At 43.7% G+C, this 25110-nt stretch overlaps 1 protein-coding gene across 2 annotated transcripts; it reads right to left on the bottom strand.

Annotated features, from left to right (window-relative positions):
* Nucleotides 1-24089, bottom strand: CFAP144 (cilia and flagella associated protein 144). 2 transcript variants are annotated; one of them, XM_040469887.1, is made up of 7 exons: nucleotides 23478-24087; nucleotides 17435-17613; nucleotides 15415-15540; nucleotides 15048-15261; nucleotides 11765-11824; nucleotides 9775-9878; nucleotides 1-193 (listed from the first exon to the last, which is right to left on the bottom strand). In XM_040469887.1, the coding sequence occupies exons 4-7, from the start codon at nucleotides 15175-15177 to the stop codon at nucleotides 83-85; spliced, it is 405 nt and encodes a 134-aa protein (XP_040325821.1). In that variant the 5' UTR covers nucleotides 15178-15261; nucleotides 15415-15540; nucleotides 17435-17613; nucleotides 23478-24087; the 3' UTR covers nucleotides 1-82. The 2 variants fall into 2 exon arrangements, with proteins under 2 accessions (XP_040325821.1, XP_040325822.1); XM_040469888.1 differs by lacking the exon at nucleotides 1-193 and adding an exon at nucleotides 2193-2447 and having other exon boundaries at nucleotides 23478-24089.
* Between the last annotated feature and the right edge of the window lie 1021 nt (nucleotides 24090-25110).

Raw genomic sequence — 25110 nt, 5'->3', positions numbered from 1 at the left:
TGAGGCTTCAAAATAATCTTTAGTTATCCAGGCAGCACACACATTGGGTATTAAAGACAGGGCTGCTGTCACCGCTGGGACACTACTTGTGGCGATCATCCTCTCCCAGGCTCCACATTTTAGCCTTGTACAGAGTGATGTCATTGTAGACCCTGAAGTGGTTCAGCCTGCGGTCACCACGTTCCGGGCTGACCTAAAGAGGAGAACACGGGTGTCAGAAGGAAGCTTCTGGAGAGGGGGGATGACATGGGTCCGTAGTTGGATGGACCCGGGCCCCAAAAGCACTGGAGGCTTCTCCTTGCTCAGCCTTGTTTGGGAAAAGGAGATGACAGCAATTGCATCAAAACAGTCGTAGGACTGAATGAGAGTACCTATATGCAACGTGGCTGCTCTTGCCTTTCCCAGGCTTGAGTTGGAGGCCACGCCTGTGGACTGCTGGAATGTATGTTCCACGAGGGCGAGTCCTGTATCTGTGGCACTCACTGCTTACCCCCAGCACCTAGAACAGTATCCAGCATGCACTAGGGATTCAGTACACATCTGTTGAATGAAGGAGTGGATGTTGTTGAAGCAGTCACACAGGGAACTAAGAGCAAGCACTCTGACACATAAATCTTACAGAAGCTAGAAGATTAACTTATGCAATTAACTGAAAGGATGCATTTTCATCAAATGTTACTAGGAGAGCAGAAGCTGAGAGGTATTCGAGTATGGCTTCCCCAGTGTCCTACTATTGGGATTGGGGTTCTCTGCTAGTGTAGGGTCAGGCCCTGCTAGGGGGTAGGGAGCCAGCCCTAAGGTAAGTTAGGCCTGATCAATTCTTCTGCCCCCAAATGTATCACTCTGGAACTCTGGCTTAATTGCCTTTTATGGTTGCAAAACACCTGGATCTAACTTTTGGGAGGAATACTTTCTTATTATGCCAGCAGTGCCATCTGATGGCATTGTAATGATGAACAGGCTTGACCTATTTGCAGACCCTTTGCAACTCCACAGTGATGGCTGGTCTGGCATGCACAGTTGGTTATCTGCGAGGCCTAGGAGGGTCCCCCTGGCCGGGACAGCCATACTTGTGCTTCCTGTCATGGCCGGGTGAGCCTGCCATGATATGTGCTGGTCAAAGATGCATTTCTGGGGGAAGGTCCGAGATGGCAGAGCAATATGGAAGTTTTTTGTGTCTCTTGTCCCTGAAATGCAGCTAGATCAACACCAAACCATCTTGCACACCTAGAAAATTGATCTGAGGATTAACTCAACAAGCTGCATAACTTAAGCCACAAACTTGACAGGTATGTGGTGCAGAGAGGTTAACTGGGGGAGAGAGAAGCCTCAGAGGGCAAGGAGCTGTTTTTGCTTGGAGAGAGAGGATGGAGACATGGGGTAGAATAGAGGAAAGGCACTCCTCCTGAAAGCATCTGGAGAGAAAGAGAAAGAGTGGAAACACCCATAAGGTAATTAACAATAAAAGGAGAAAGGAGAGGATTTAAATTTCATTAAGACTCTATAAACGGGGAGCACAGAGTCTGAAACTCTGCAGCTCGATACCTGATAGACCTCTGGTGGGAAGGGCGAATCCCCAGGAACAGACAGCGAGATCCAAGGGGTCCTTGGGCCACATGGGGAGAGGCAGTTCCCCAGCTGGGAGGACATTTGTTAGAGGTTGTGCAGCCTCCCCACAGGCAAAGGTTCCAGCAGACCCCGGAGAACAGCCACATTTGCTGGTGCTGGAACAAGGACGTTGAGGTGGTGAAGCCTGGTGCCAGATGTGTGTTGTGATTTTCCATAAACCCTGAAATGCTGCTGCTACACAATTGCGTGAACTTTTCCTGGGGTGGCTGGCACCCAGCCGCCGTCTCTGGGCAAATGCAGCGGCACGTTCATGTGAGCATTCCAAGGGGTGGCCAGCACTTGGCCACTACTCTGTGAGACCCTCCCCCAGAGCATCTGAATGGGTCAAAACCACAGGGCCCTCAGAAGTGAGGGGTTTGGAAACACAGCCCCGTCGAGATAAAACTCAGGATGGAGGTGCCGCCTGGCAGGCTGACGACTTGGTTAAGGACAGGGAAGTAGTGGGGAGTGGGTGGAGGCTGGAGACAAAGGAGGGGTGCTTGATTGCCAGTGGGCGAGCACAGAGTTCTGATACTAGAGACTGGGTAGCTGGGTGACACAATTTTCACCGCTCCTGCACATGCATATACACACGTGCCACAACAATCCACCCCAGTAAGCTAAGCAGCACCATCTAGTGGAGAAATGGAGTTGTTACACCAACCCCTGGCCAACTCACCAACTGTGCTCTAGAGGAACACAAGTCTCTCCACCTGCTTAGGTACAGACTATAAAGTACTTCATAGTTTGACTTTAGGGGAAACTGGATGTAATTTCCATTGTATTCCTTTCTGTTTGCCTGTCCATCTGTTCCACTTTTTTCTTTTTCTTTTCTTATTCTTGAATACAGAAAGAGAAAAAATTATTTTTATTTTCTGTTTTTATAAAAAGATTTTTCTTTAAAATTTTCTACTATGTTTTCTAGGGGTTTTTTTTTGTAATTTTTTATTATATTTTACTTTCATCATTTCACTTTATTCTGTTTTATTGTATTCATTTTTTAAAATTTTCAAGTGTTTTCTTTTTCTTTTTTTCTTTTCTTTCCCTTTTTCTTTATTCTATCAAGGTCCTTTCAACAACCAGACCAAAACACACCTAGGATCTAGCATCCTTTATTTGAGTTTTTTGTGTTGTTTTTAACTTTTAATTTTTATTTTATTAATTCTTTTCTTCCTCCAAAATGACGAAACAAAGGAATTCACCCTAGAAGAAAGAACAGAAAGAAATGACAACCAGGGACTTAATCAACAGAGACACAAGCAAGATGTCTGAACCAGAATTTAGAGTCACAATAGTAAGAATAGTAGCGTGGGTTGGAAAAAAGCATAGAATCCCTTTCTGCAAAGATAAAAGAAAATCCAGTCAGGACGAAATTAAAAATGCTATAACTGAGATGCAATCTCAAAGGGATGCCACAGCAGCAAGGACAGATGAGGCAGAGCAGCGAATCAGTGATATAGAGAACAAACTTATGGAGAAAAATAAAGCAGGAAAAAAAAGAGGGAAACTGAGGCAAAAGAGCATTAGAGAACTCAAATGAGAATTAGAGAACTCAGTGACTCATTAAAAAGGAATAACATCCAAAAAAAAAAAAAAAAGAATAACATTCAAATGATAGGGGTCCCAGAGGATGAAGAGACAGAAAAAGGGGTAGAAGGTTTATGTGAGCAAATCATACTGGAAAACTTTCCTAACCAGGGGAAAGACACAGACATCAAAATCCAGGAAGCACAGAGAACTCCCATTAAATTCAACAAAAGCCGACCATCAACAAGGCATGTCATAGCCAAATTCACAAAACAAAGGAAAGAATTATGAAAGCAGCAAGGGAAAAAAAGTCCTTAACCTACAAGGAAAGACAGATCAGGTTCACAGGAGACCTAGCCACAGAAACTTGGCAGGCCAGAAAGGGATGGCAGGATATATTCAATGTGCTGAAGTGCAGCAAGAATATGCAGCCAAGAATTCTTTATCCAGCAAGGCTGTCATTCAAAATAGAAGGAGAGATAAAGTTTCCCAAACAAAAACTAAAGGAGTTCATGACCACTAAACCAGCCCTGCAAGAAATTTTAAGGAGGACCCTCTTAGGGGAGAAAAGATGAAACAAAACAAAAAAGACCAAAAGCAACCAAGACTAGAAAGGACCAGAAAATACCACCAGACACTACAACTCTACAGGCAACACAATGGCAATAAATTCATATCTTTCAGTGCTCACTCTAAATGTCAATGGACTAAACGCTCCAATCAAAAGATATAGGGTAACAGAATGGATAAGAAAACAAGATCCATCTTTATGCTGTTTACAAGAGACCCACTTTGGACCTAGAGACACCTTCAGATTGAAAGTAAGGGAATGGAGAACCATCTATCATGCTAATGATCACCAAAAGATCTATCATGCTAATGATCACCAAAAGAAAGCTGGAGTAGCCATACTTGTATCAGACAACCTAGATTTTAAAATAAAGACTGTAACAAGAGATGAATAAGGGCATTATATCATAATTAAGGGGTCTATCCACCAAGAAGACCTAACAAATGTAAACATCTATGCTCCCATCATGGCACACTGAAATATATAAATCAATTAATCACAAACATACAGAAATTCATTGATAATAATACCATAATAGTAGGGGTCTTCAACACCCCACTCACAGCAATGGACAGATCATCTAATCAAAAAATCAATAAGGAAACAATGGCTTTGAATGACACACTGGACCAGATGGACTTAACAGATATATTCAGAACATTTCATCCTAAAGCAGCAGAATATACATTCTTCTCCAGTGCACATGGAACATTCTCCAGAATAGATCACCTACTGGGACACAAATCAGCCCTCAACAAGTACAAAAAGATGGAAATCATAAAGTGCATATTTTCAGACCACAACACTATGAAACTCGAAATCAACCACAAGAAAAGATTTGGAAAGCTAACAAATACTTGGAGACTAAAGAACATCCTACTAAAGGATGAAAAGGCTAACCACATTGTTAAAGAGGAAATACAAAAGTACATGGAAGCCGGTGAAAATGGTAACACCACAGCCTGAAACCTCTGGGACACAGGAAAGGTTGTCATAAGAGGAAGGTATATAGCAACCCAGGCCTTCCTAAAGAAGGAAGAAAGGTCTCAGATACACAACCTAACCTTAAACTTTAAACAGCTGGAAAAACAACAGCAAATAAAACCAGAAACCAGCAGAAGATGGGAAATAATAAAGATTGGAGCAGAAATCAGTGCTATTCAAACAAAACAAAACAAAACAAAACAAAACAGTAGAACAGATCAATGAAACCAGAAGCTGGTTCTTTGGAAGAATTAACAAAATTGACAAATCTCTAGCCAGTTTGATCAAAAAGAAAAAGGAAAGGACCCAAATAAATAATATCAAGAAAGAAAGAGGAGCAATCACAACCAACACTGCAGAAATATAAACAATAATAAGAGAATATCATGAGCAATTATATGCCAGTAAATCTGGAAGAAATGGAAAAATTCCTAGAAACATTTAAACTACCAAAACTGAAACAAGAAGAAATAGAAAATTTGAACAGACCATACCAATAAAGAAATCGAATTAGTAATCAAAAATCTCCCAAAAAACGAGTCCAGGGCTGGATGGCTTTCCAGAAATATTCAACCAAACATTCAAAGAAGAGTTAGCACCTATTCTTTTGAAGCTGTTCCAAAAAAATATAAATGGAAAACTTCCAAACTCTTTCTATGAAGCCAGCATTACCTTGACTCCAAAACCAGACAAAGACCCCACTAAAAAGGAGAACTACACACCAATTTCCCTGATGAACAGGGATGCAAAAATCCTCAACAATATATTAGCCAACCGGATTCAACAATACATTAAAAAAATTATTCACCACGATCAAGTGGGATTTATACCTGGGATGCAGATCTGGTTCAATATCTGCAAAACAAACAATGTGATTCATCACATCAATAAAAGAAAGAACAAGAACCACATGATCCTCTGAATAGATGCAGAGAAAGCATTTGACAAAATACAGCATCGTTTCTTGATAAAAAAAAAAAAACAACCCAAGAAAGTAGGGATAGGAGGATCTTAACTCAAGATCATTAAAGCCATATATGAAAGACCCACCCTATATCATCCTCAATGGGGAAAAACTGAGAGCTTTCCCCCTTAAGGTCAGGAACAAGACAAGGATGTCCACTCTTGCCACTGTTAGTCAACATAGTATTGGAAGTCCTAGCCTTAGTAATCAGACAACATAAAGAAATAAAAGGTATCCAAAATCGGCAAGGAGGAAGTCAAACTTTTACTCTTCACAGATGATGATACTCTATATGGAAAACCCCAAAGATTCCACCAAAACATTGCTAGAACTTATCCATAAATTCAGCAAAGTGACAGGATATAAAAATCAATGCACAGAAGTCAGTTGCATTCCTACACAATGCAATAGAAAGAGAAATCAAGGAATTGATCCCATTCACAATTGCACCAAAACCCATAAAATACCTAGGAATAAATCTAACCAAAGAGGTGAAAAATCTATACACTGAAAACTATAGAGAGCTTATGAAAGAAATTGAAGGAAACACACAAAAAGGGAAAAATGTTCTATGTTCCTGGCTTGGAAGAACAAATACTGTTAAAATGTCAATACTACCCAAAGCAATCTACATATTCAATGCAATACCTATCAAAACAACACCATCATTCTTCACAGAGCTAGAACAAACAATCCTAAAATTTGTATGGAACCAGAAAAGACCCCGAATAGCCAAAGCACTCTTGAAAAAGAAAACCAAAGCAGGAGGCATCAAATCCCAGACTTCAAGCTATATTACAAAGCTGTAATCATCAAGACAGTATGGTGCTGGCACAAAAACAGACACTCAGATCAATGGAACAGAATAAAGAACCCAGAAATGGACTCACAAACGTCTGGCCAGCTAATCTTTGACAAAGCAGGAAAGAATATCCAATGGAATAAACACAGTCTCTTCAGCAAGTGGTGCTGGGAAAACTGGACAGCGGCATGCAGAAAAATGAACTTGGACCACTTTCTTACACCATACACAAAAATAAACTCAAACTGGATGAAAGACCTAAATGTAAGATGGGAAGCCATCAAAATCCTCGAGGAGAAAGCAGGCAAAAACCTCTTTGACCCTGGCCACAGCAACTTCTTACTCAACACATCTCCAGAGGCAAGGGAAACAAAAGCAAAAATGAACTATTGGGACCTCATCAAAATAAAAAGCTTCTGTGCAGTGAAGGAAACAATCAGCAAAACTAAAAGGCAACCAATGGAATAGGAGAAGATATTTGCAGATGACATATCAGATAAAGGGTTGGTATCCAAAATCTATAAAGAACCTATCAAACTCAACACTCAAAAAACAAATAATCCAGTGAAGAAATGGGCAAAAGACACGAGTAGACACTTCTCCAAAGAAGACATCCAGATGTCTAACAGACACATGAAAAACTGCTCAACATCACTCATCATCAGGGAAATACAAATCAAAACCACAATGTGATACCACCTCACACCTGTCAGAATGGCTAACATTAACAATTCAAGCAACAACAGATGTTGGCGAGGATGCGGAGAAAGAGGATCTCTTTTGCACTGCTGGTGAGAATGCAAACTGGTGCAGCCACTCTGGAAAACGTTATGGAGGTTCCTCAAAAAGTTAAAAATAGAACTACGACCCAGCAATTGCACTACTAGCTATTTATCCAAGGGATACAGTTGTGCTGTTCTGCAGGGGCACATGCACCCCCATGTTTATAGCAGTGCTATTGACAATAGCCAAAGTATGGAAAGAGCCCAAATGTCCATCCACAGATGAATGGGTAAAGATGTGGTATATATGTATATATATGTAATGGAATATTTCTCGGCAATCAAAAAGAATGAAATCTTGCCATTTGCAACAATGTGGATGGAACTAGAGGGTATTATGCTAAGCGAAATAAGTCAGTTAGAGAAAGACAAATATTATATGACTTCATTCATATGTGGAATTTAAGATACAAAACAGATGAACATAAGGGAAGGGAAGCAAAAATAACATAAAAACAAGGAAGGGGACAAAACATAAGAGACTCAAATATAGAGAACAAACTGAGGGTTGCTAGAGGGGCTGTGGGAGGGGAATGGGCTAAATGGGTAAGGGGCATTAAGGAATCTACTCCTGAAATCATTATTGCACTATATGCTAACTAACTTGGAGGTAAATTAAAAATAGATAAATACATTTTAGAAAAGGAAATAAAAAAAATAGATGCATTTCTACATGCATACTTTGTACCCACGGGAGCCAGGCCTTTTGTCTTTAAGAAAATGAAGACTAACAAGCTAAATTACTTGTGCTTCGTAATATTTTTAAAGTTGCTTAATTATCTACGTTGGATAGTTTACCTTCACAACTCTCTGTCCCTGTCCTTATACACTGTATGTTAGTCCCCCACCCCTCCTCCTCCTCTGTCCCTTTGAGCACTGCTCTCCTGGGTTCAGTCCCCTTGTGAAGGGAGGCTCCTGCTGGACCCACTTCTTATCTCCCAGTCTCCTCTCTCTAGGGCAATGCCCCACCTCTGAGGAGGAGCCGTTGCAGCTATTTGCTAAGTCCTTCATTCATTCACTCATTCATTCATTATTACTCAGCTGTTTACTCCAATCTCCCCATTGTAGCGCCTCGGCAGAACCACACGTCCCAGACTAGAGCCGTATAAATAGGCGAGAAGACCAGGCCCGCGGCAGAAATTCAAGAACTACAGTGTGTAGGCAGTTCTTGGGAAGGTGCACACTAGAAAATTACTCAGTAGAGGAAGACATCTGGGATCAAACCAAGGGGCCAGGAGAAGCACCCCATTGGTCCTTGGTTGGGCTAAAGCTCTCCTTTCTATTCCTCCTAACCCACGTCATAGCAGCCCCCATTTATTGAACACTTACTATGTGCTGGGTACTGCCCTAAGCAGTTTATATACATTGTCTCAGTTAATTCCCACAACAAACCTTCAAGTGTCCATATTATTAACCCCATTTTAAGGTGGGTAAATGGAAGTTGAGAGGTTCAGTTTCCACAGCTAGAAAGTGGTGGAGCTGGGATTTGAACTCCAGCCGCTGGCACCAGAGCCACCATGTTACGTTGTTGCACGGAATTGAGCTGAATGGTGCAGGAGCAGGAGACATGTGGTGCTACAGAAACGTACCAGGAAGGTGCCCAACTCTACCTGGTGGGGAGTGGGGGGGCCCACATCCTTTAATGAGACTTTATAATGAGGTGACTCCTGAGTGGTCCTGAAGGCTGAGTAGAACTCCCCAAGGAGTACAGGCTAGGGATCAGCAGGCAGGCTGCAGGAGCAGTAAACTAAGGATACAGGGTGCGCAAGACCTTGGTGCCTTTGAGGAACAGTGTCTCCAGCTTCACATCAGGCGCGAAATATACAGATGGACTAAGAGCCAAGTGTTAAAAAGACACAACAACTTGGGGGGAAATCTAAAAGGAAAGCTAGTCATTTTGCAACTCTGGACAGTGAAGGTGTTTTCCTAAGCAAGGCACAAACCCCAGAAACTGTGAGGGAAAAGGCTGGCACATTTGACTACTTAAAAACTAAAACTTTCTAAGTGACAAAAGACACGAGCAAGTTCAAAGACAAACGTGGCCGGAAGTTCTTCAAATTCTCTGTTCGAAACCCTGCTTTTCTTCCTCAGTAACAGAAGCCCCAGCTCATGTTGGGTGACAATGTGCTGACGATTACATTTCCTGGGCTCCTTGCAGCTCCCGGTCCCCTTCCAATCAAATGAGGTGTGTGTTACCAGCATTCCCATTTTACAGATAAGGGAGTGGAACCCTGTGATGTTACGTGCCCAAGATCGCCCTAGTAAAAACTGGTACAGCAAACTCAGGCAGTCACCGGCAACTTTGGTCAACACTTACACGGCAGTTGCTATGTGTTAGGCACCGTTTAAGGCACCTTACAAATACAACCTCCTCTAATCCTCATAGCAAACTTATGAGGTGATGTCTGTAATATCTCCATTCTACAGTGAAGGAACAGAGTCAGGAAAGAGTTTAGTCACTTACCCAAGGTCACACAGCTAGGAAGTGGTAGCCAGAGTGGGCTCCCGAAGTAAACTTGGTAAGAGCCACACTTACCAAGGGCTCTGAGTCCCATCCGATCTCTTGGCTTTCAGTCTGTGTCTCTGGGTATTTCTTCCTTGGCCCCAGGGCAGCATGGTGAAGAAGATTTAGAAACCTGGCTGGGAGATGAGGCATGAGTTATGAAGGAGGCAGGCTTTGGGTCCGAGAGCTCCCATGCTCTTTACCCTGGCCACATCCTTCCTTGGAGATACGGCACATGGCCTCAGGGGCCTGCCAAGGCCTTGCAAAACTCATCTTTCAGCAAGTATTTGTTGAGCACAAACTCTGTGCCAGGCACTGTTCTGGACCCCAGAGGTAGAGCAGTGTGACAGTTATGGTTCGCCTTCTCCCGGAGCTTGTGGTCTAGGTGGGGGGATAGGGGACCCAATACACAAGGGGACAAATAAACCGGATGGTTATAGTGATGCTAGCTGTGTAGAAGGGGGGAGGCGAAGGGGCACGCAGAGGCACGGGGGGCTACTTTAGACAGGATGGTGAGGGGAGGTCTCTCTAGATGCCAAGCAGGGGCTGGCCCTGAGGGAGAGGCAGAGGAAAAGCACACTACAGGCAGCAAGAACAAAGGCACTGGGGCACGAGCAAGCTGGGCCAATGTGGCCGTGGTGGAGAAGAGGAGGCGGCTTGTAAGAAGGTCAGATCCTTCGCACGGTGATATATATGGCCGCCACCCCCACACGTATTTGTAACTCCACAGCTTGAGCACTTTAAAAGTTTCATTTTTCCATTTCTACCCTACTAAGTCTCAATTTGAGAGAGGCGGTTTGACCGTGGGAAGAACCTGGGCTTCGTAGTCAGGCATTCCTGGCCCTTCCACTACTGGCCTGACAGGTGGTTTAACTTCTCCAGGCCTCACTTTGCTCATCTGTAAGATGGAAGGCAAATATCTACCCCAGCAAGATGACTGAGGATGGATGAAGGAATGTTAATTAAGGGCTGGCATCGGGCTGAGCTTATCCTTAATATAAGCAGTTAGCGATCAACTGCTGCTTAGCTCTCAGGCCCCTCACCACCTGCTTTTTTCCTCATTGCTGCAAGCCCCCAGCTCCTCTCCTTTCCTCTAGCTGGGCTACAGATAGCACGCTTAATTCCTCTGCTGCTGCTCTATTAGTCTCTTGTCTGTCTCACTATGGTACGAGATCCTCCCTCCTCCTACCCACCCCCACCTTCCTACCCTGACCTCCTACATAAACCTTGCGTCTTTCCTCCATCAAATTCTACTCTAAGAAGGTAGAGGGGAGGAGGAGAGCTTGCCAGGAAGGATTAGGCTTTCCATCAAATTCTCTTCCATCCTTCCTGAGTGTGGCCCCGCCCACTTGTATATTGCAGCCATGCCAAACTACCCGCAGGTCTTGGGGCCGTGCTGGTGTCTCTCATTTCTGTGCCTTTCCATATAACTCAGAATGTCCTTTCAGTCTCCTTTACCTGACCTACTCCACCTCACCATGTTACTACCTCCTCCAAGAAGACTTCCTAGAACTCCACTGTTGGACTAGGGCACCTGTTTTCTATGTTGTTGCCACCTCAATTTTACTCTCAATTTCCTCATCTGTCTCCTTCACTATGGTATGAGGTCTCTACCCCGCAGATACTGTTCTAAGTACTTGCATTACTTTGTTATTCTCACAACAACCCTGAGAGATAGGTTCTGAGAAGTTAACAAATCTGCCCAAAGTCACGGCTAATGAGGGGCAGAATCAGGATTTGAACTCAGTATGACTTCAGAACCTCTGCTTGTAACAGCAAAGATGTTTGGTGAGTGGATGAATGGATACAGTGTCAAAGCCATTAGGAGCATTTTTCTTGGCTTGGCAATTAATGAACCTGCTGTATGGTTGAGTATGCCAATCTCCAATGAGCTTCATGAGCGTGAGCCCAATTTTCAGATGATCAAAGTGTTGCCCTAAGGTACCGCTATCCCAAGAAGCCTCCCTAGCCAGCTGCATATCTGTGCTCTATCTCAATGGTGTTCATAAGCCCTAGGACTTACCATCTTCAGGTTCCTCCAGGTTATCATGCCAAGACATGGGCTTTCTGGTGATTGTGTGAACTAGAGAAAAACAGCATCACAAGCTCATGTTAAAACATTCACACCCTGCCGTCTCAACGACCCACCCTAGGCCAGACACCTGCTGAGCATTTTCTGAGTGCTGCATGTCAGGTATTGTGCTGGGCACCAGGGAATAAGGCCCGCAAAGACCTCACAATCCAGAGAGGCACTGTCCAGCATAGTGGCCGCCAGTCACATGTAGCTACTTGAATTTGAATATTTGAAATTAAATACCAATTAGAAATCCATTCCATGGGCACACTAGCCACATTTCAAGGGCTCAGTAGCCACAGGGGGCTAATGGCTACCATTTTGGGCAGCATAGATATAGAACATTTTCATCATTACAGAAGGTTCTCTCAAAAAGCGGTGGTCTACAGGGATGTAGACATACCAGGCAGCCAAACAAGGTTGGACATGCACTGATATATCAGAAGACTATGTGAAAACAGAGGTGCAGAATCCACAGACATCCGTTCAACCCATAATTACTGTGCACTGGAGACAGGGCTATAAACAGAGAAAGTTCCTGTGCTGATCTTCTATTTGTGGTGACAGACAGTAAACAAATAAATATTTGGGCCAAAATAAGTGAGATATAATAAGTAAAGTATTTTACACGGGTAGAGAGTTGATGGTGGGATGGGGGGTGAGGGTGTCTCGTCTCTAAGGAGACATATTAGAGCAAAATTTCAAACAAAGAGAGGGAATGTGCTGTGTGAGGACATGTGGGAAGAATCTGAGAGTGAGCTTGGTGAGTTTGACAAACATCAAGAAGGCCAGAGTACTGCAGTGCAGTGAGTTAGGTGGAGGGCAGTAGGAAATGAGCAGAGGCCAGAAGGAACCAGTAGTCTCCCAAGTGATTTTTTATCTCAGACTCCTACCAGTAAAACCTTCCGAGCATGCGCCTAATACATGTATATTTATATAGTCTCTATATACTATAAGCAGTATAATTTTTCTTTACGCCTAAAAGTAAACATAAATACAAGTTCTAGCACAAATACAAGTTCTAATATTTCCTGACTTTGTCCCAATGGATCATATGAATCACGTGCCCAAGGGACAAGAGCCAGGAGATCTAGAAAGCCTGAGTGTTGCCTGAAGGGATTATTTAAATTGTGGGAATGGAACAAGTTTAAACAGAATTGGACAGTTAATTTGCATTCCTGAAATTAGTGGTTGGGAGCTCCAGAGGAAAACTAGATTAGTTATGAGCAAAATGAAGACATTACATTTTCTGTACTCTCACCACACACACACACACACACACACACACACACACACACACACACACAGGGTAACTGAGGAGATGGGTGTGCAGTTTAGCTTGACTGTTGTAATCATCTCACTCTGTATATGTATATCAAAACATCATGTTGTACATCTTAAATATATGCAATTTTTGTTTAGAAAATCACATTACATTTTCTCTGCAGAGCTGAGCTGCAGTGGACTACTGTTAATTAGGCCCGGAAGTTGGGGGAGAAATTCTGGAAGAAGAAATGATGGTACCGAAGCGGGGGAATAGTGTGATGTATTTAGGAAATCCATTCTATTTAGACATGGTGGGACAGAAGGGGGTGTGTGGCTGGTACAGAGTGGGCACTAAACTATTTATTAAAGGAGTAGTGTGTGGCTGGGGAGGGGAGTCCCAATGGGGCTGGGTGGGCAGCAGAGCCAGAGTCACAGGGGTCTTCTGTACTGACTGGTTTAAACCTCAGTTCAGAAGCTGTGGGGCCACTGAGGATTTTACAGAGGGAATGGTGGGATGGAACTCACTTTTAGTGTAGCTCCAGGAGGATGGAGGGGTGGGGGGGTGGGGTCAGGAGGGCTTGGAGGAAGAAGGTAGTTATCTCTCTCTCTCTCTCTCTCTCTCAGTGCAGACAGAAGTGAGGAGGCTTGGGGGTGGGGGGAAGAGGCTGGAGAGGTGGACTCAGGCCCTAATTAGAGGGTGGAAGGAAGTGAGAAGTAGAGATGCCTCCACACGCACCACAGTCTTTTGCTGAGGTAAGAACCCTGAAGGGTCAGGTGAGAGAGATGTGACCACTTCCACGTGTTTGGAGTGAGGGAGAGAGAGACTGAGGATGACTCAGTCTGACTGAGTCTTGCTCAAACAAGATATTCTGGAGTAGCAGCAGGTGGGGGAGAGGTGTGGATGCCCCCAGTTTTCCAGCTGGTGAGTCTGAGGTACTCATGGGTTGTCCAGGGGAAGAGAGCTGGGCAGTGGTTGGGTTCATGGGTCTGAGGCTCCTTTTGAGACCCAGAGTCATTCAGGGGCAGCTGATGTTACTGGACCAGATGCAACCATCCAAAGAATGTGCCAAGTGAGAAGAGTAGGGGCAGGGCTGTTTTATCGGGGGACGCTATGGGCCCTGAGTCCACCATCCCTGAACTTTCTGAAGGGCTAAGACATTACTAGAAGCCTGGAGAAAACAATCAAACAAACAAACAACTAGCTTATTAACAACAAACCAAAACACAGAGCAAGACAAAACATAAAATCCTACAGCCCCTCCAGTAACCCTCTGTTTGTTCTCCATATTTATGAGTCTCATGCTTTGTCCGCCTCCCTGTTTTTATATTATTTTTGTTTCCCTTCCCTCATGTTCAGCTGTTTTGTCTCTTAAAGTCTTCATATGAGTGAAGTCATATGATGTTTGTCTTTCTCTGACTGACTAATTTCACTCAGCATAATATCCTCCAGTTCCATCCACGTAGTTGCAAATGGCAAGATTTCATTCTTTTTGATTGCCGAGTAATACTCCATTGTATATATATATATACCACATCTTCTCTATCCATTCATCTGTGGATGGACATTTGGGCTCTTTCCATACCTTGGCTATTATCGATAGCGCTGCTATAAACATTGGGGTGTATGTGCCCTTTCGAATCAGCACTCATGTATCCTTTGGATAAATACCTAGTAGTGCAATTGCTGGGTGGTAGGGTAGTTCTATTTTTAACCTTTTGAGGAAACGCCACACTGTTTCCCAGAGTGGCTGCACCAGTTTGCAACACAAAAAATACTATTTAATCGCGGTGCGTGTGCATTTTAACATATTAATGTATTTGATGGGATGCAGAGTGAGATAACCCTCACCCCCAACAATCAAGAGCCCTGAAATCTAGGAAGGGGGGCGAGGTCTGCCCCGCACCCTCAAGGCCCCTCCTTCCTGCCCCTCCCCTGTCCCCTTCCTCTGCCCCAAGCGCCTCTCACCCTTGCGGAGGGGATTCACGCGGTACTCTGTGTAGAGTTTCTGGGTTCTAAGCTCTTTGAGGTACAATTCGCGCAGGATCTGGTTCTGATGGACCTCATCGATGATCACCTCCTTTTGGCGACCGGCCATGACTGTGGCGGGGCTCCGATCAGATCCGTCCAACTACTTCTCACTGCCCTGGATGGCTTGCGGGTGCGGGGAGACTGCCATCTCCTGGCAACCGCGTCCCACGCTGTCTCCAGGCAACGGCATCGCCTTCCGGCAACGGCGTCGCCTCCCTCGGACCCCCTCCCTCCCGCCCATCTCCCTTCCCCCATCTTATACTTTGCCCCACTTCCTTCCGAAGAACCACTAAGCTCGACTCACCTTTCCCAGCTTCTCAAGACCCTGGGTACTAGGACCGCCCCTGCATACCGTCAGGAAAGGATGCCGTCCAGCGGCAGACCCCGGAGGTAATGGGCTTGATTGATCCTCACCTTGGACAGTCATTTCCTAAAAAAGATTTTGGGAGGAGTCAGAAACCTCTCTCCTTTTAAAGCAGATGCCTAGACTCACAAAACAGATAAAGGTCTATCTCACAAAACAGAGGAAGTTCAAGTCTGACAAGTTATTCTGGCCCTTATCACCCATATGATACAGACAAGAACTCTTTCCTAAAATAAATAATTTGGGGGACTTTATACTTTATTTCGTTTAAAAATTTAATTGTGATAAAATACACATAACATAAAATTTACCACCAGAAGCATTTTCAAGGATATAGTTTAGTGTTAGTTTAGCGGTTCACATTATGTGAAACCAATTTCCAGAATTATTTCACAGCCATTAAGCAACTCCCCATGTCCCCCTCCCCCTAGCCTCTGGCAACTACCATTTTACTTTCTTTTTCTATGAATATGACAACTCTAGATACCTCGTATAATACAGTTTGCCAGCCCATGCACTTTTCAGCTAAGTGCTTCATGCATTGATCTATCCATCCATCCATCCATCCATCCATCCATCCATCCATCTATCCATCCATTCAGGACACAGTGTGGTCCAGGATGTGTTTAGGTCTGGGACCCAGTGTTGAACACATCAGTTATATGACATACCTGCAGTTTCCTGAGCCCAGCCAGCTACTTAATGGCTCCTTGTTTTAGCTCCTGCTGCTCCTTGCCCTTGTCCTGGAAGGTTCTTTCCCCCTTGTCTGTCTGGAGAACACGTGTTTATAATGAGCTCACATGTAATCTTTCAGAAACCTTTCTGGACTCTATAGCCCCTAGTCCAATTTTTTTCTGTGCCATGTTCTACTCCCAATCTGTAGTTCCTGGAATACTTTACTAAGCTTCTTTGTTTATAGGTAAGTTACTCGAGAATAAGAAATATATCTGGGCCATCTCTGTACTGCCAGTACCTGGCATAGTGTGGACAGATATAGGTGTTTGATAAATGTTTGCTAACTGATTGGATGTCTGATCAGTTAGTACTGTGATCTTCTGCTTACATCATTACATAAACCCTTACATGATAAAGAAACGCAAACACACTTTATCACACCATGGCTGAGCCAAAGAAGCCTTTGTTACTCATCATCGTGAGCCACACCTAGGTCCCTTTTTCTTTTTCTTTTAATGTTTTACTTATTTTTGAGAGAGAGAGAGAGAGGGAACCAGTGGGGGAGGGGCAGAGAGAGAGGGAGACACAGAATCCGAAGCAGTCTCCGGGGTCTGAGCTGCTAGCACAGAGCCCAATGGGGGGCTCAAACTCATGAACCATGAGATCATGACCTGAGCTGAAGTTGGACCCTTAACCAACTGAGCCACCCAGGTGCCCCTGGATCCCTTTTTCTAGCAAAGGCTCAAACAGCCTTCTAAAGATTTCACTACCAGGGTGCCTGGGTGGCTCAGTTGATTAAGCATCTGGCTTTTGGTTTCGGCTCTGATCGCGATCTCACAATTTCATGAGTTTGAGCCCCACATTGGGCTCTGTGCTACAGCAGGGAGCCTGCTTGGGGGTCTCTGTCTCCCTCTCTCTCTGCCCCTCCTCCACTCACACTATCTCTGTGTCTCTCAAAATAAACAAATAACTTTTAAAAAAAGTTTTCACTACCTTCCTAAGCCTAAGTAGAGATGAACCATCATTCTAGAAGTATTTGTCCCCTGCTAAACTGACCTTTCTTCAGCTTGGACCCAGTGGTCCAGGATCCATTCCTCCATACAAGGCTAGGGCTAGGGAGAGGCTCAGAAGGAGGAGAGGTGGGAGTCACTGTAACTTTATCTCCTCTCCACTCCAGTCCCACATTATTATGTTTCCCAGGTGCCCTGATATGGATTCTGAGCACATCACAGACCAGCCCACTACAGGCTAGCCCAGTGACTCTCTGGGGCTACCTTCTGCTTACCTTGGGCCATTGCAAGCCATCAGTGTGCTTCTAAACTCCCCGACTATGTATTGAAAAAGCTGAAGAGGTCTGGCCCTCTAGTTTCTCATCCAGTGTCTGAGGTTGCAGATTTCTCTTGAAATCTCTGTGTTACCATCTCAATTGGAAGCAGATGCAGAGACCTAGGTCACGGAAACCAACTAGAAAAATATAATAGAAAATGCCATTCACAATAGCAACAAATTGAATTATCTAGGAGTTAACCTAACAAAGAATGCATGAAACTTTTATGAAGAAAAAAAGTAAAAATAGGTATCCCGATCACACAAAATGTCTTAATAAATAAAGAGCTATACATTGTATGCTGGTGAGCTGTTATGCACCAGTTAGAACCACAAATTAGATCACTGCAGTTGTAAGGCAGACCTTAAAACAGGGCTCATTGAAAAAACTATCAAAGGCTAAGGTTTAAGTGTGGAGGTTCCTCAAAAAATTACAAATAGATCTACCCTATGACCCAGCAATAGCACTCCTAGGAATTTACCCAAGGGATACAAGAGTGCTGATGCATAGGGGCACTTGTACCCCAATGTTTATAGCAGCACTTTCAACAACAGCCAAATGATGGAAAGAGCCTAAATGTCCATCAACTGATGAATGGATAAAGAAATTGTGGTTTATATACACAATGGAATACTACGTGGCAATGAGAAAGAATGAAATATGGCCTTTTGTAGCAACGTGGATGGAATTGGAGAGTGTTATGCTAAGTGAAATAAGTCATACAGAGAAAGACAGATACCGTATGTTTTCACTCTTATGTGGATCCTGAGAAACTTCACAGAAGACCATGGGGGAGGGGAAGAAAAGGTTAGAGAGGGAGGGAGCCAAAACATAAGAGACTCTTAAAAACTGAGAACAAACTGAGGGTTGATGGGGGGTGGGAGGGAGGGGAGGGCGGGTGATGGGTATTGAAGAGGGTACCTGTTGGAATGAGCACTGGGTGTTGTATGGAAACCAATTTGACAATAAATTTCATATTTTAAAAAAAGGCGAAGGTTTAAAGTATAATCCTATTACTTAAAACTACAAACAGACCAACTCTATATGGTACAAGATGGAGTCTACATGGTACAGAGTGGATGTAGGAGATTGGAGAGGCAAAACAGAGGGTAAAATAAGAAAACAAGACTTTTCCTTCTGGGCTTGCTCTCCTGCTGCAAACAACTAGGCAAATGCAGACCCTGGGCACTGAGTGGCGCTGGACTGTGATTCCTCGAGAGAAGGGGGACAAGTGAGATGAACCCTACAGTCGCTCCACATTTCTCTCTGGAGACACTTTCTGAAATATGCAGGGAAGGGAATCCCAAGCTGAGCAGGTGATACTGGCTGGTTGGGGAGACACAGACTGAGGTTCAGGAGTGTGAGGCAGCTAACATTTTGTGGAGCAGGAAATTGGAGGGGTGGGGGAGAGAGGGAAGGAGAGCCAAAGATGTGCATGGAAACCCCTTGAGTCTTGCCTGATACTAAGAAGGGCGAAACTCAGTGAAGTGACTGGGGAGCTGTGAGCCCAACACCACCCAGAGCTCATATAGGATGGAGAGAAGAGTGAGTTCTGGCCACACAGGGTAGAGAGTCCTAGTTGAAGGTGTTGGGTAGAGGCCCCCGAAAGTTTACACTTTAGTAATAGGACTAAGCTAGCTTTAGAGAAAACGTTGGTCTAGCCTTTCCCCAACAAAGTTCACAAACAAGCTCTGAAAGTACCAAATGGATCCACAAATGGCCAAGTGGCCTGCCAGAAAGATTTCCAATACCTTTTAAAGAAAACAACAGCGGTGTCTGGGTGGCTCAGTCGGTTAAGCATCTGACTCTTGATTTTGGCTCGGGTCATGATCTCAAGGTTCGGGAGTTCAAGCTCTGAGTGGGGCTCCACACTGATAGCATGGAGCTTGCTTGGGATTCTCTCTCTCCCTCTTTCTTACCCTCCCTTGCTCATGCTCTCTCTCTCTCAAAATAAGTAAATAAAACTTAAAAAAAAAAGACAACAAAATCCAGCACTCAACAATGTTTCATTCCCAGGGGGCAGCACCAATAGAAAAGTATTAGAAAAGCAGACAGTTAAGAAGTAGGAAAATGTGACCCAGAGCCAGGAGAAAAAGCAACAAACAGAAATTTGAAAACTTAGATGAAATGGATAACTTCTGTGAAGGCATAGATTTCTAGAACTGACAAAGATAGAAAAAAAAAGGAAAAGAGAAGAAATGGAAAATCTGCATTGCTTTATATCTATTTTTAAAAATTCAGTTTGTAATTGAAAAATTCCCCACATGGCCCAGATGGCTTCTCTGGTCAGCCTGTCAAACATATGCAGAAAAATACCATTCCTACACAAACTCTTTCAGAAAACAGAAGTGGAAGAAGCATTTCCCAACTCATTTTTTTTTATGTGCTATTTTAATTTTTTTAACTGAAAAATGTTAAGTAAGCGCCACCCCCCCCCCCCCAATGTGGGGCTCGAACTCATGACCCTGTGATCAAGAACTGCATGCCAGCCGGGCATCCCATTTCCTAACTCATTGTGAAGTCAGCATTACATCAACACTGAAACCAGGCAAATTATTACAAAAAGCAAGACTAAAGGTAAATAACCCTCATGAGCATAGATGTAAAAATCCTTAACTAAGTATTAGAAAATTGTATCCAGCAATATATGAAAAGAATAATATACCATAGCCAAGTGGGGTTTGTCGAAGAGACGTAAGGTTGGTGTAGTATTTGGAAATATCAATTCACCATATTAACAAATAAAAGAGAAAGACCATATGATGCCCTCTCTACATTTGGCAATGGGGAGGGAAGACAAAAGGAGAGAGCCTCTGGGTCCTTTGTGGGAGCCCCTTGCACCTCCTGCCTGACACCACGACATCAGAACTCAGTTATAAGTTAGGGATTCTCAATAAGCACTCATGTTTCAAAATCAAAACAAAACCTTTTTATGGTGAAACATTGCACGTACACAGCAAAGTGCTTTCCTCCGAAAGGGGCAGCTCATACTGATTCAGCACAAAGTACATCCGTGTAACCATCTCAGAAGCTGACACTAGAACACTAACACCATCCCAGAGGCCTCTCTCACACCACCCCCCACCCCCTGAACACTGTCTTCCCTGTTCTCCTCAAAGGTAACCACTATCCTGATGTGGAACACCAAAGATTACTTGCCCTGTTTTTCACATTATATAAATGGAATCATATGGTACACATACCTTTGTGTTTGACTTCTTTTGCTCAACATTATGTTTGTGAAATTCATCTATGCTGTTGTGTGTAGCTGTGATTTCATTGCTGTGTACTGTTCGGTTTTGTGACTATACCACAATTTACTCATTCTACTCCTGATGGACATTGGGCTGTTTCAATATGGACTCTTACAAATACTGCTGTGTGCACATTTTTTAATTTATTAAAAAAAAAATTTATTGTTTATTTTTGAGACAGAGCATGAATGGGGGAGGGTCAGAGAGAGAAGGAGACACAGAATCCGAAGCAGGCTCTAGGCTCTGAGCTGTCAGCACAGAGCCTGACGTGGGGCTCAAACTCACAGACCGCAAGATCATGACCTGAGCCGAAGTCGGAAGCTCAATCAACTGAGCCACCCGGGCGCCCCTTGGGTGCACATTTGTTATAGATGTCTCTTGGTGCACATGTGCCAACATTTTGTTGGCCATATACTTGGGAGTCCATCCCATTATGGTTTTAATTTGCATCTTTCTATTGACTAAGGAGATTGGCCAACTTTTTTGGTATGCTTATTGGTCATTTGGACATCATCTTTATGAAGTTCCTGTTACAAATCTTATTCTATTTTTCTTTTGGATTGTTTGTCTTCTCTTTATCAGTTTGTTGGAGGTCATCATGTATTAATGATATAAACCTTTTGGAAGTTGTATGTTCTACAAATTCTTTTCCCGCTGTACCGTTTGCCTTTTTAGTCTCTTAATAATGTTGTTTTGATAACTTGAAAGACACTTTGTAGTATCTTCTTAAAATTTAAATATGGTCAAATATATCAGTTTTTCCCTTTATGATTAGTGCTTTCTAAGTGCCATTGGAGACATTTTTTTCTACCTGATGTTGTGAAGATATTTTCTTATATAACCTTCAAATCAGGACTGTCCAATAAAACTCTGAGGCAAGCCACACAAGTAATTTAAAATTTTCTAGTATCTAATTAAAAGAGCAAAAAGAGGGGCACCTGGGTAGCGGGTTAAGCGTCCGACTTTGGCTCAGGTCACGATCTCGTGGTCTGTGGGTTCAAGCCCTGCATCAGGCTCTGTGCTGACAGCTTAGAACCTGGAGCCTGCTTTGGATTCTGTGTCTCCCTCTCTCTCTGTCCCTTCCCTGCTCACACTGTCTCTCAAGAGTAAAGAAACATTAAGAAAATTTTTTAAAAATAAAAGATCAAAGGGGCGCCTGGGTGGCTCAGTCGGTTGAGCATCCGACTTCGACTCAGGTCATGATGTCACAGCTCGTGAGTTCGAGCCCTGTGTCAGGCTCTGTGCTGACAGCGCGGAGCTTGAAGCCTGCTTCGGATTCTGTGTCTCCCTTTCTCTCTGCCCCAACCCACTCACATTCTGTCTCTGTCTCTCTCAAAAATAAATAAACATTAAAAAAATTTTTTTAATAAAAGAGCAAAAAGAATTCAATTAATTTCAAAGATGTTTTATTTAGCCCAGTATATCCAAATTCTCATTTCAACATTTTAATTTAGAAACTATTGAGATATTTTATTGTTCTTTCATACTAAGTGTTTAAAATCCAGTGCACCTTTCATACTCAATAGCACATCTCACATGCTCAATGGCCATGTATGACAGAACAATTCTACATGATTTATTTTTACTCTTTAATATTTAGATGCATCTTTTACCTGAAATTGATTTTTGTTGTAGTATGTGATAGGAATCTAGCTTAGTTTTTTCCGTTTGACTATCCAATAGACCAAGAACCAATTTATTGAAAAGATAGTCCTAGCCCCCTTGTTCTGCTATGATACTTTTATCTTAAGTCAAGTGTCCACATATGTGTAAACCCGTTTCTGGATTCTTTTCTATGTCACTTGTCTATTGGTTTATGCTTGTACTACTGCTATACTATCTTAATTACTATTTTTGTGATAAGTCCTGATATCTGGTAGGAAAATTGTTCCTACCAGTTCTTAAGAGAGTCTTGGCTATTCTTGGCCCTTTTGCCATCCAAATTATAATCCATCCAAATTATAATCAGCTTGTCAAGTTCCCTAAAAATGTTTGTTAGGATTTTGGTTGCGAATGCACTGAATCTATGATTAGTTTGAGAAGAAAGAGCACTTTTAAGAAAATATATCATCTGTTCATCTGATGCTCTCATCTGGGTAGGATCTGGACGTGTCCTTGCCTTCTAGGCTCTGCTACCTGCCATATTCTGGGGTATAGAGGTTCAGCCTTCAGAGTTTGGATGAGAACACAATGGAGCCCCGCCACCTGACACACCCATCATCGTCTTGCAGGAGGCATTTCTCAAAGGCACAAAGTCCCTGGCAAGTTTCTACAGTCCGAGTATGTGGAGAAATAGAGTCTTGGAGGAACCAGACCAAAAACCTTAATCCCCCATATATCTATAATAGGGGCCTTGTGTTCTGTGTGTGAGTTCTTAGGGGATCATCCATTCTTGCATTCACTTTAATCTAGGGCAGATCAATAGGATTTACCTCCTAGAGATCAGATTAGATGTTTTCCACTCACTCTTCTCTACTTTCTGTCTCTGGTCTTGCTATTTGCTCCGTGGTCACAGACCAAGTTCTATGGAGAAGCAAGTGACAAATGTAAAAGCTCACTCAGGCTGGCTTATCAGATAAGAGAGGAAAGTAACAGATTCTCTAGAAAAAGGATCCTATTAAACGTGTCTCTGGCATCTGAAGAGGATTGACAAGGATGAAGGCAAAATACAGACAGTAGTAAGATGTTCAGGTTATGGCTGAAAAACACCATCATGGAAAAGGGGTCCTGTAAATAACTGAGCTTACCCTCCAAAATGGATGTTGGCTGGCCATTCTCTCAAATTCCCGATGTTCATCAGGTCAGGCTCCTGGGGATCCACAGTCCTAGCACCTATGGACTGTACCAGAACTGTCCCACTTGCTGGGAAACCATTCCTCCAGGATGAGATTTGTGAATCATGGAGGTCTGGTTGGGGCTGGTTGGAGTGCTGGGGAGAACCCGACTCCAAGGATATAGAAAGAAGGGCTAGGAGGGGGAGTAGGAGCCAAGACAAAACAGTAACAGGAAAGAGGTGCGAGGTGAACAGAGCGGCGAGGGGGTGGTCTGGAAGGAACAGAGGAAGAGCTGGGCAGGGAAACTGGTAAGGTAGGGTAGCAAGAAGGGATGACTCTAGTCAGAGGTGGGAAAGAGGTGGGGCTGTAAACTGAGGGAAGTGGATGGCACTGGGGAACAGTCTGACAGCCAGAAGTTTTCGGAGGCAGGGGAGGAAGATGCGTTGGGAAACGAGAGTATGAGGGGACAGAGCGGGAAGTTGTATGCTGGGGCTGAGATGAGGAAATCGGGGGCAGCTTTCTTGTCATTTTTCCAAATGGCATTTCTCTAGCTACTCGTCTTGGCATAATGAGCAACTGGGCACAAGCTCAGACCTACCCCAGCATTTATCTCACAAACCAGCCATCACATCATCCCATGGCTCAATGCCCATTATGACATGTGTGTCCCCCTCCCTTTGGGTAAGTCAGCATGCTCACCAGCCAGGGAAATGGCCCCAGTTGCTAGGTTGGAGAATTGATCACAGGAAATAGCAGAGAGAAGAAATGGGGCTGTAGCATTAGTCTGTGTTCCTTGGGATAACATGTAGCTTTGCCCCTCACTACGCCAAGATGGATCAAAGGGCTATGACACAGCGAGGGACTGGGGACCAAGAGAACGGATCTGAATCAGGAGTGGGCAAAGTGAGGAGAAGTCACAGTGCCTCCAGCTATTTAACTTACTACATTTTCCAAAGCCCTTTCACATCATTTATATCTCTCCGTGAATAACAGGTGATCAGAGATAGTATGTCCATTTTACCAATAAAGATACTGTAGGCCAGGCAAGGAGCTATACGGACAGGCAGTGGGTGACAAAGCAGGTGTGACTGAAACTTGAACCAAAACTTGAGGCATAGGGGGGCATGCAGGCGGGGGCACAAAATAGCACAGAGCACTGTCAGTCAGCATGACCATCTCCCATGTTTCTGGACAGGATCTTGTAGGGTTGTTTCAGAACAGAACTTTACAGTGCAGCTTTCCTCTTGGTCCCTGGGGTCCCTTGGTTTGTTGCCTGACCCTTGCCTGGAGCCAGGAACATAGGACTGAAGCCAATAACTCTTGAGTGCCTAATAATTAGATTTGGACTTTCTTGCTTACTACCTGAGACGTCCAGCTGCATGTCAGATGATTTAGGAGGCTACTATACCCTTCCCCTTCTCTTCCTCTTGTCTGATGTAGCAATTCTGTCTGCTTATCATTCTTGGTTTCTTTGATCATCACCCAAATCATAAGCTCCTTTGGTTTTCTATTCTCTTCTGTATTCTTTAAAAATTTTTTTAATGTTTATTTATTTTTGAGAGAGAGAGAGAGAGAGCGAGCGAGCTGGGGAGGGGCAGAGAGGGAA

This window comes from Herpailurus yagouaroundi, unplaced genomic scaffold (genome assembly GCF_014898765.1).
Source record: "Herpailurus yagouaroundi ecotype Mexico unplaced genomic scaffold, PumYag 77, whole genome shotgun sequence".
Classification (NCBI taxonomy): Eukaryota; Metazoa; Chordata; class Mammalia; order Carnivora; family Felidae; genus Herpailurus; species Herpailurus yagouaroundi.
The sequence above is the reverse complement of the archived record's forward strand: the minus strand, read 5'-3'. Positions and strand labels throughout refer to the sequence as shown.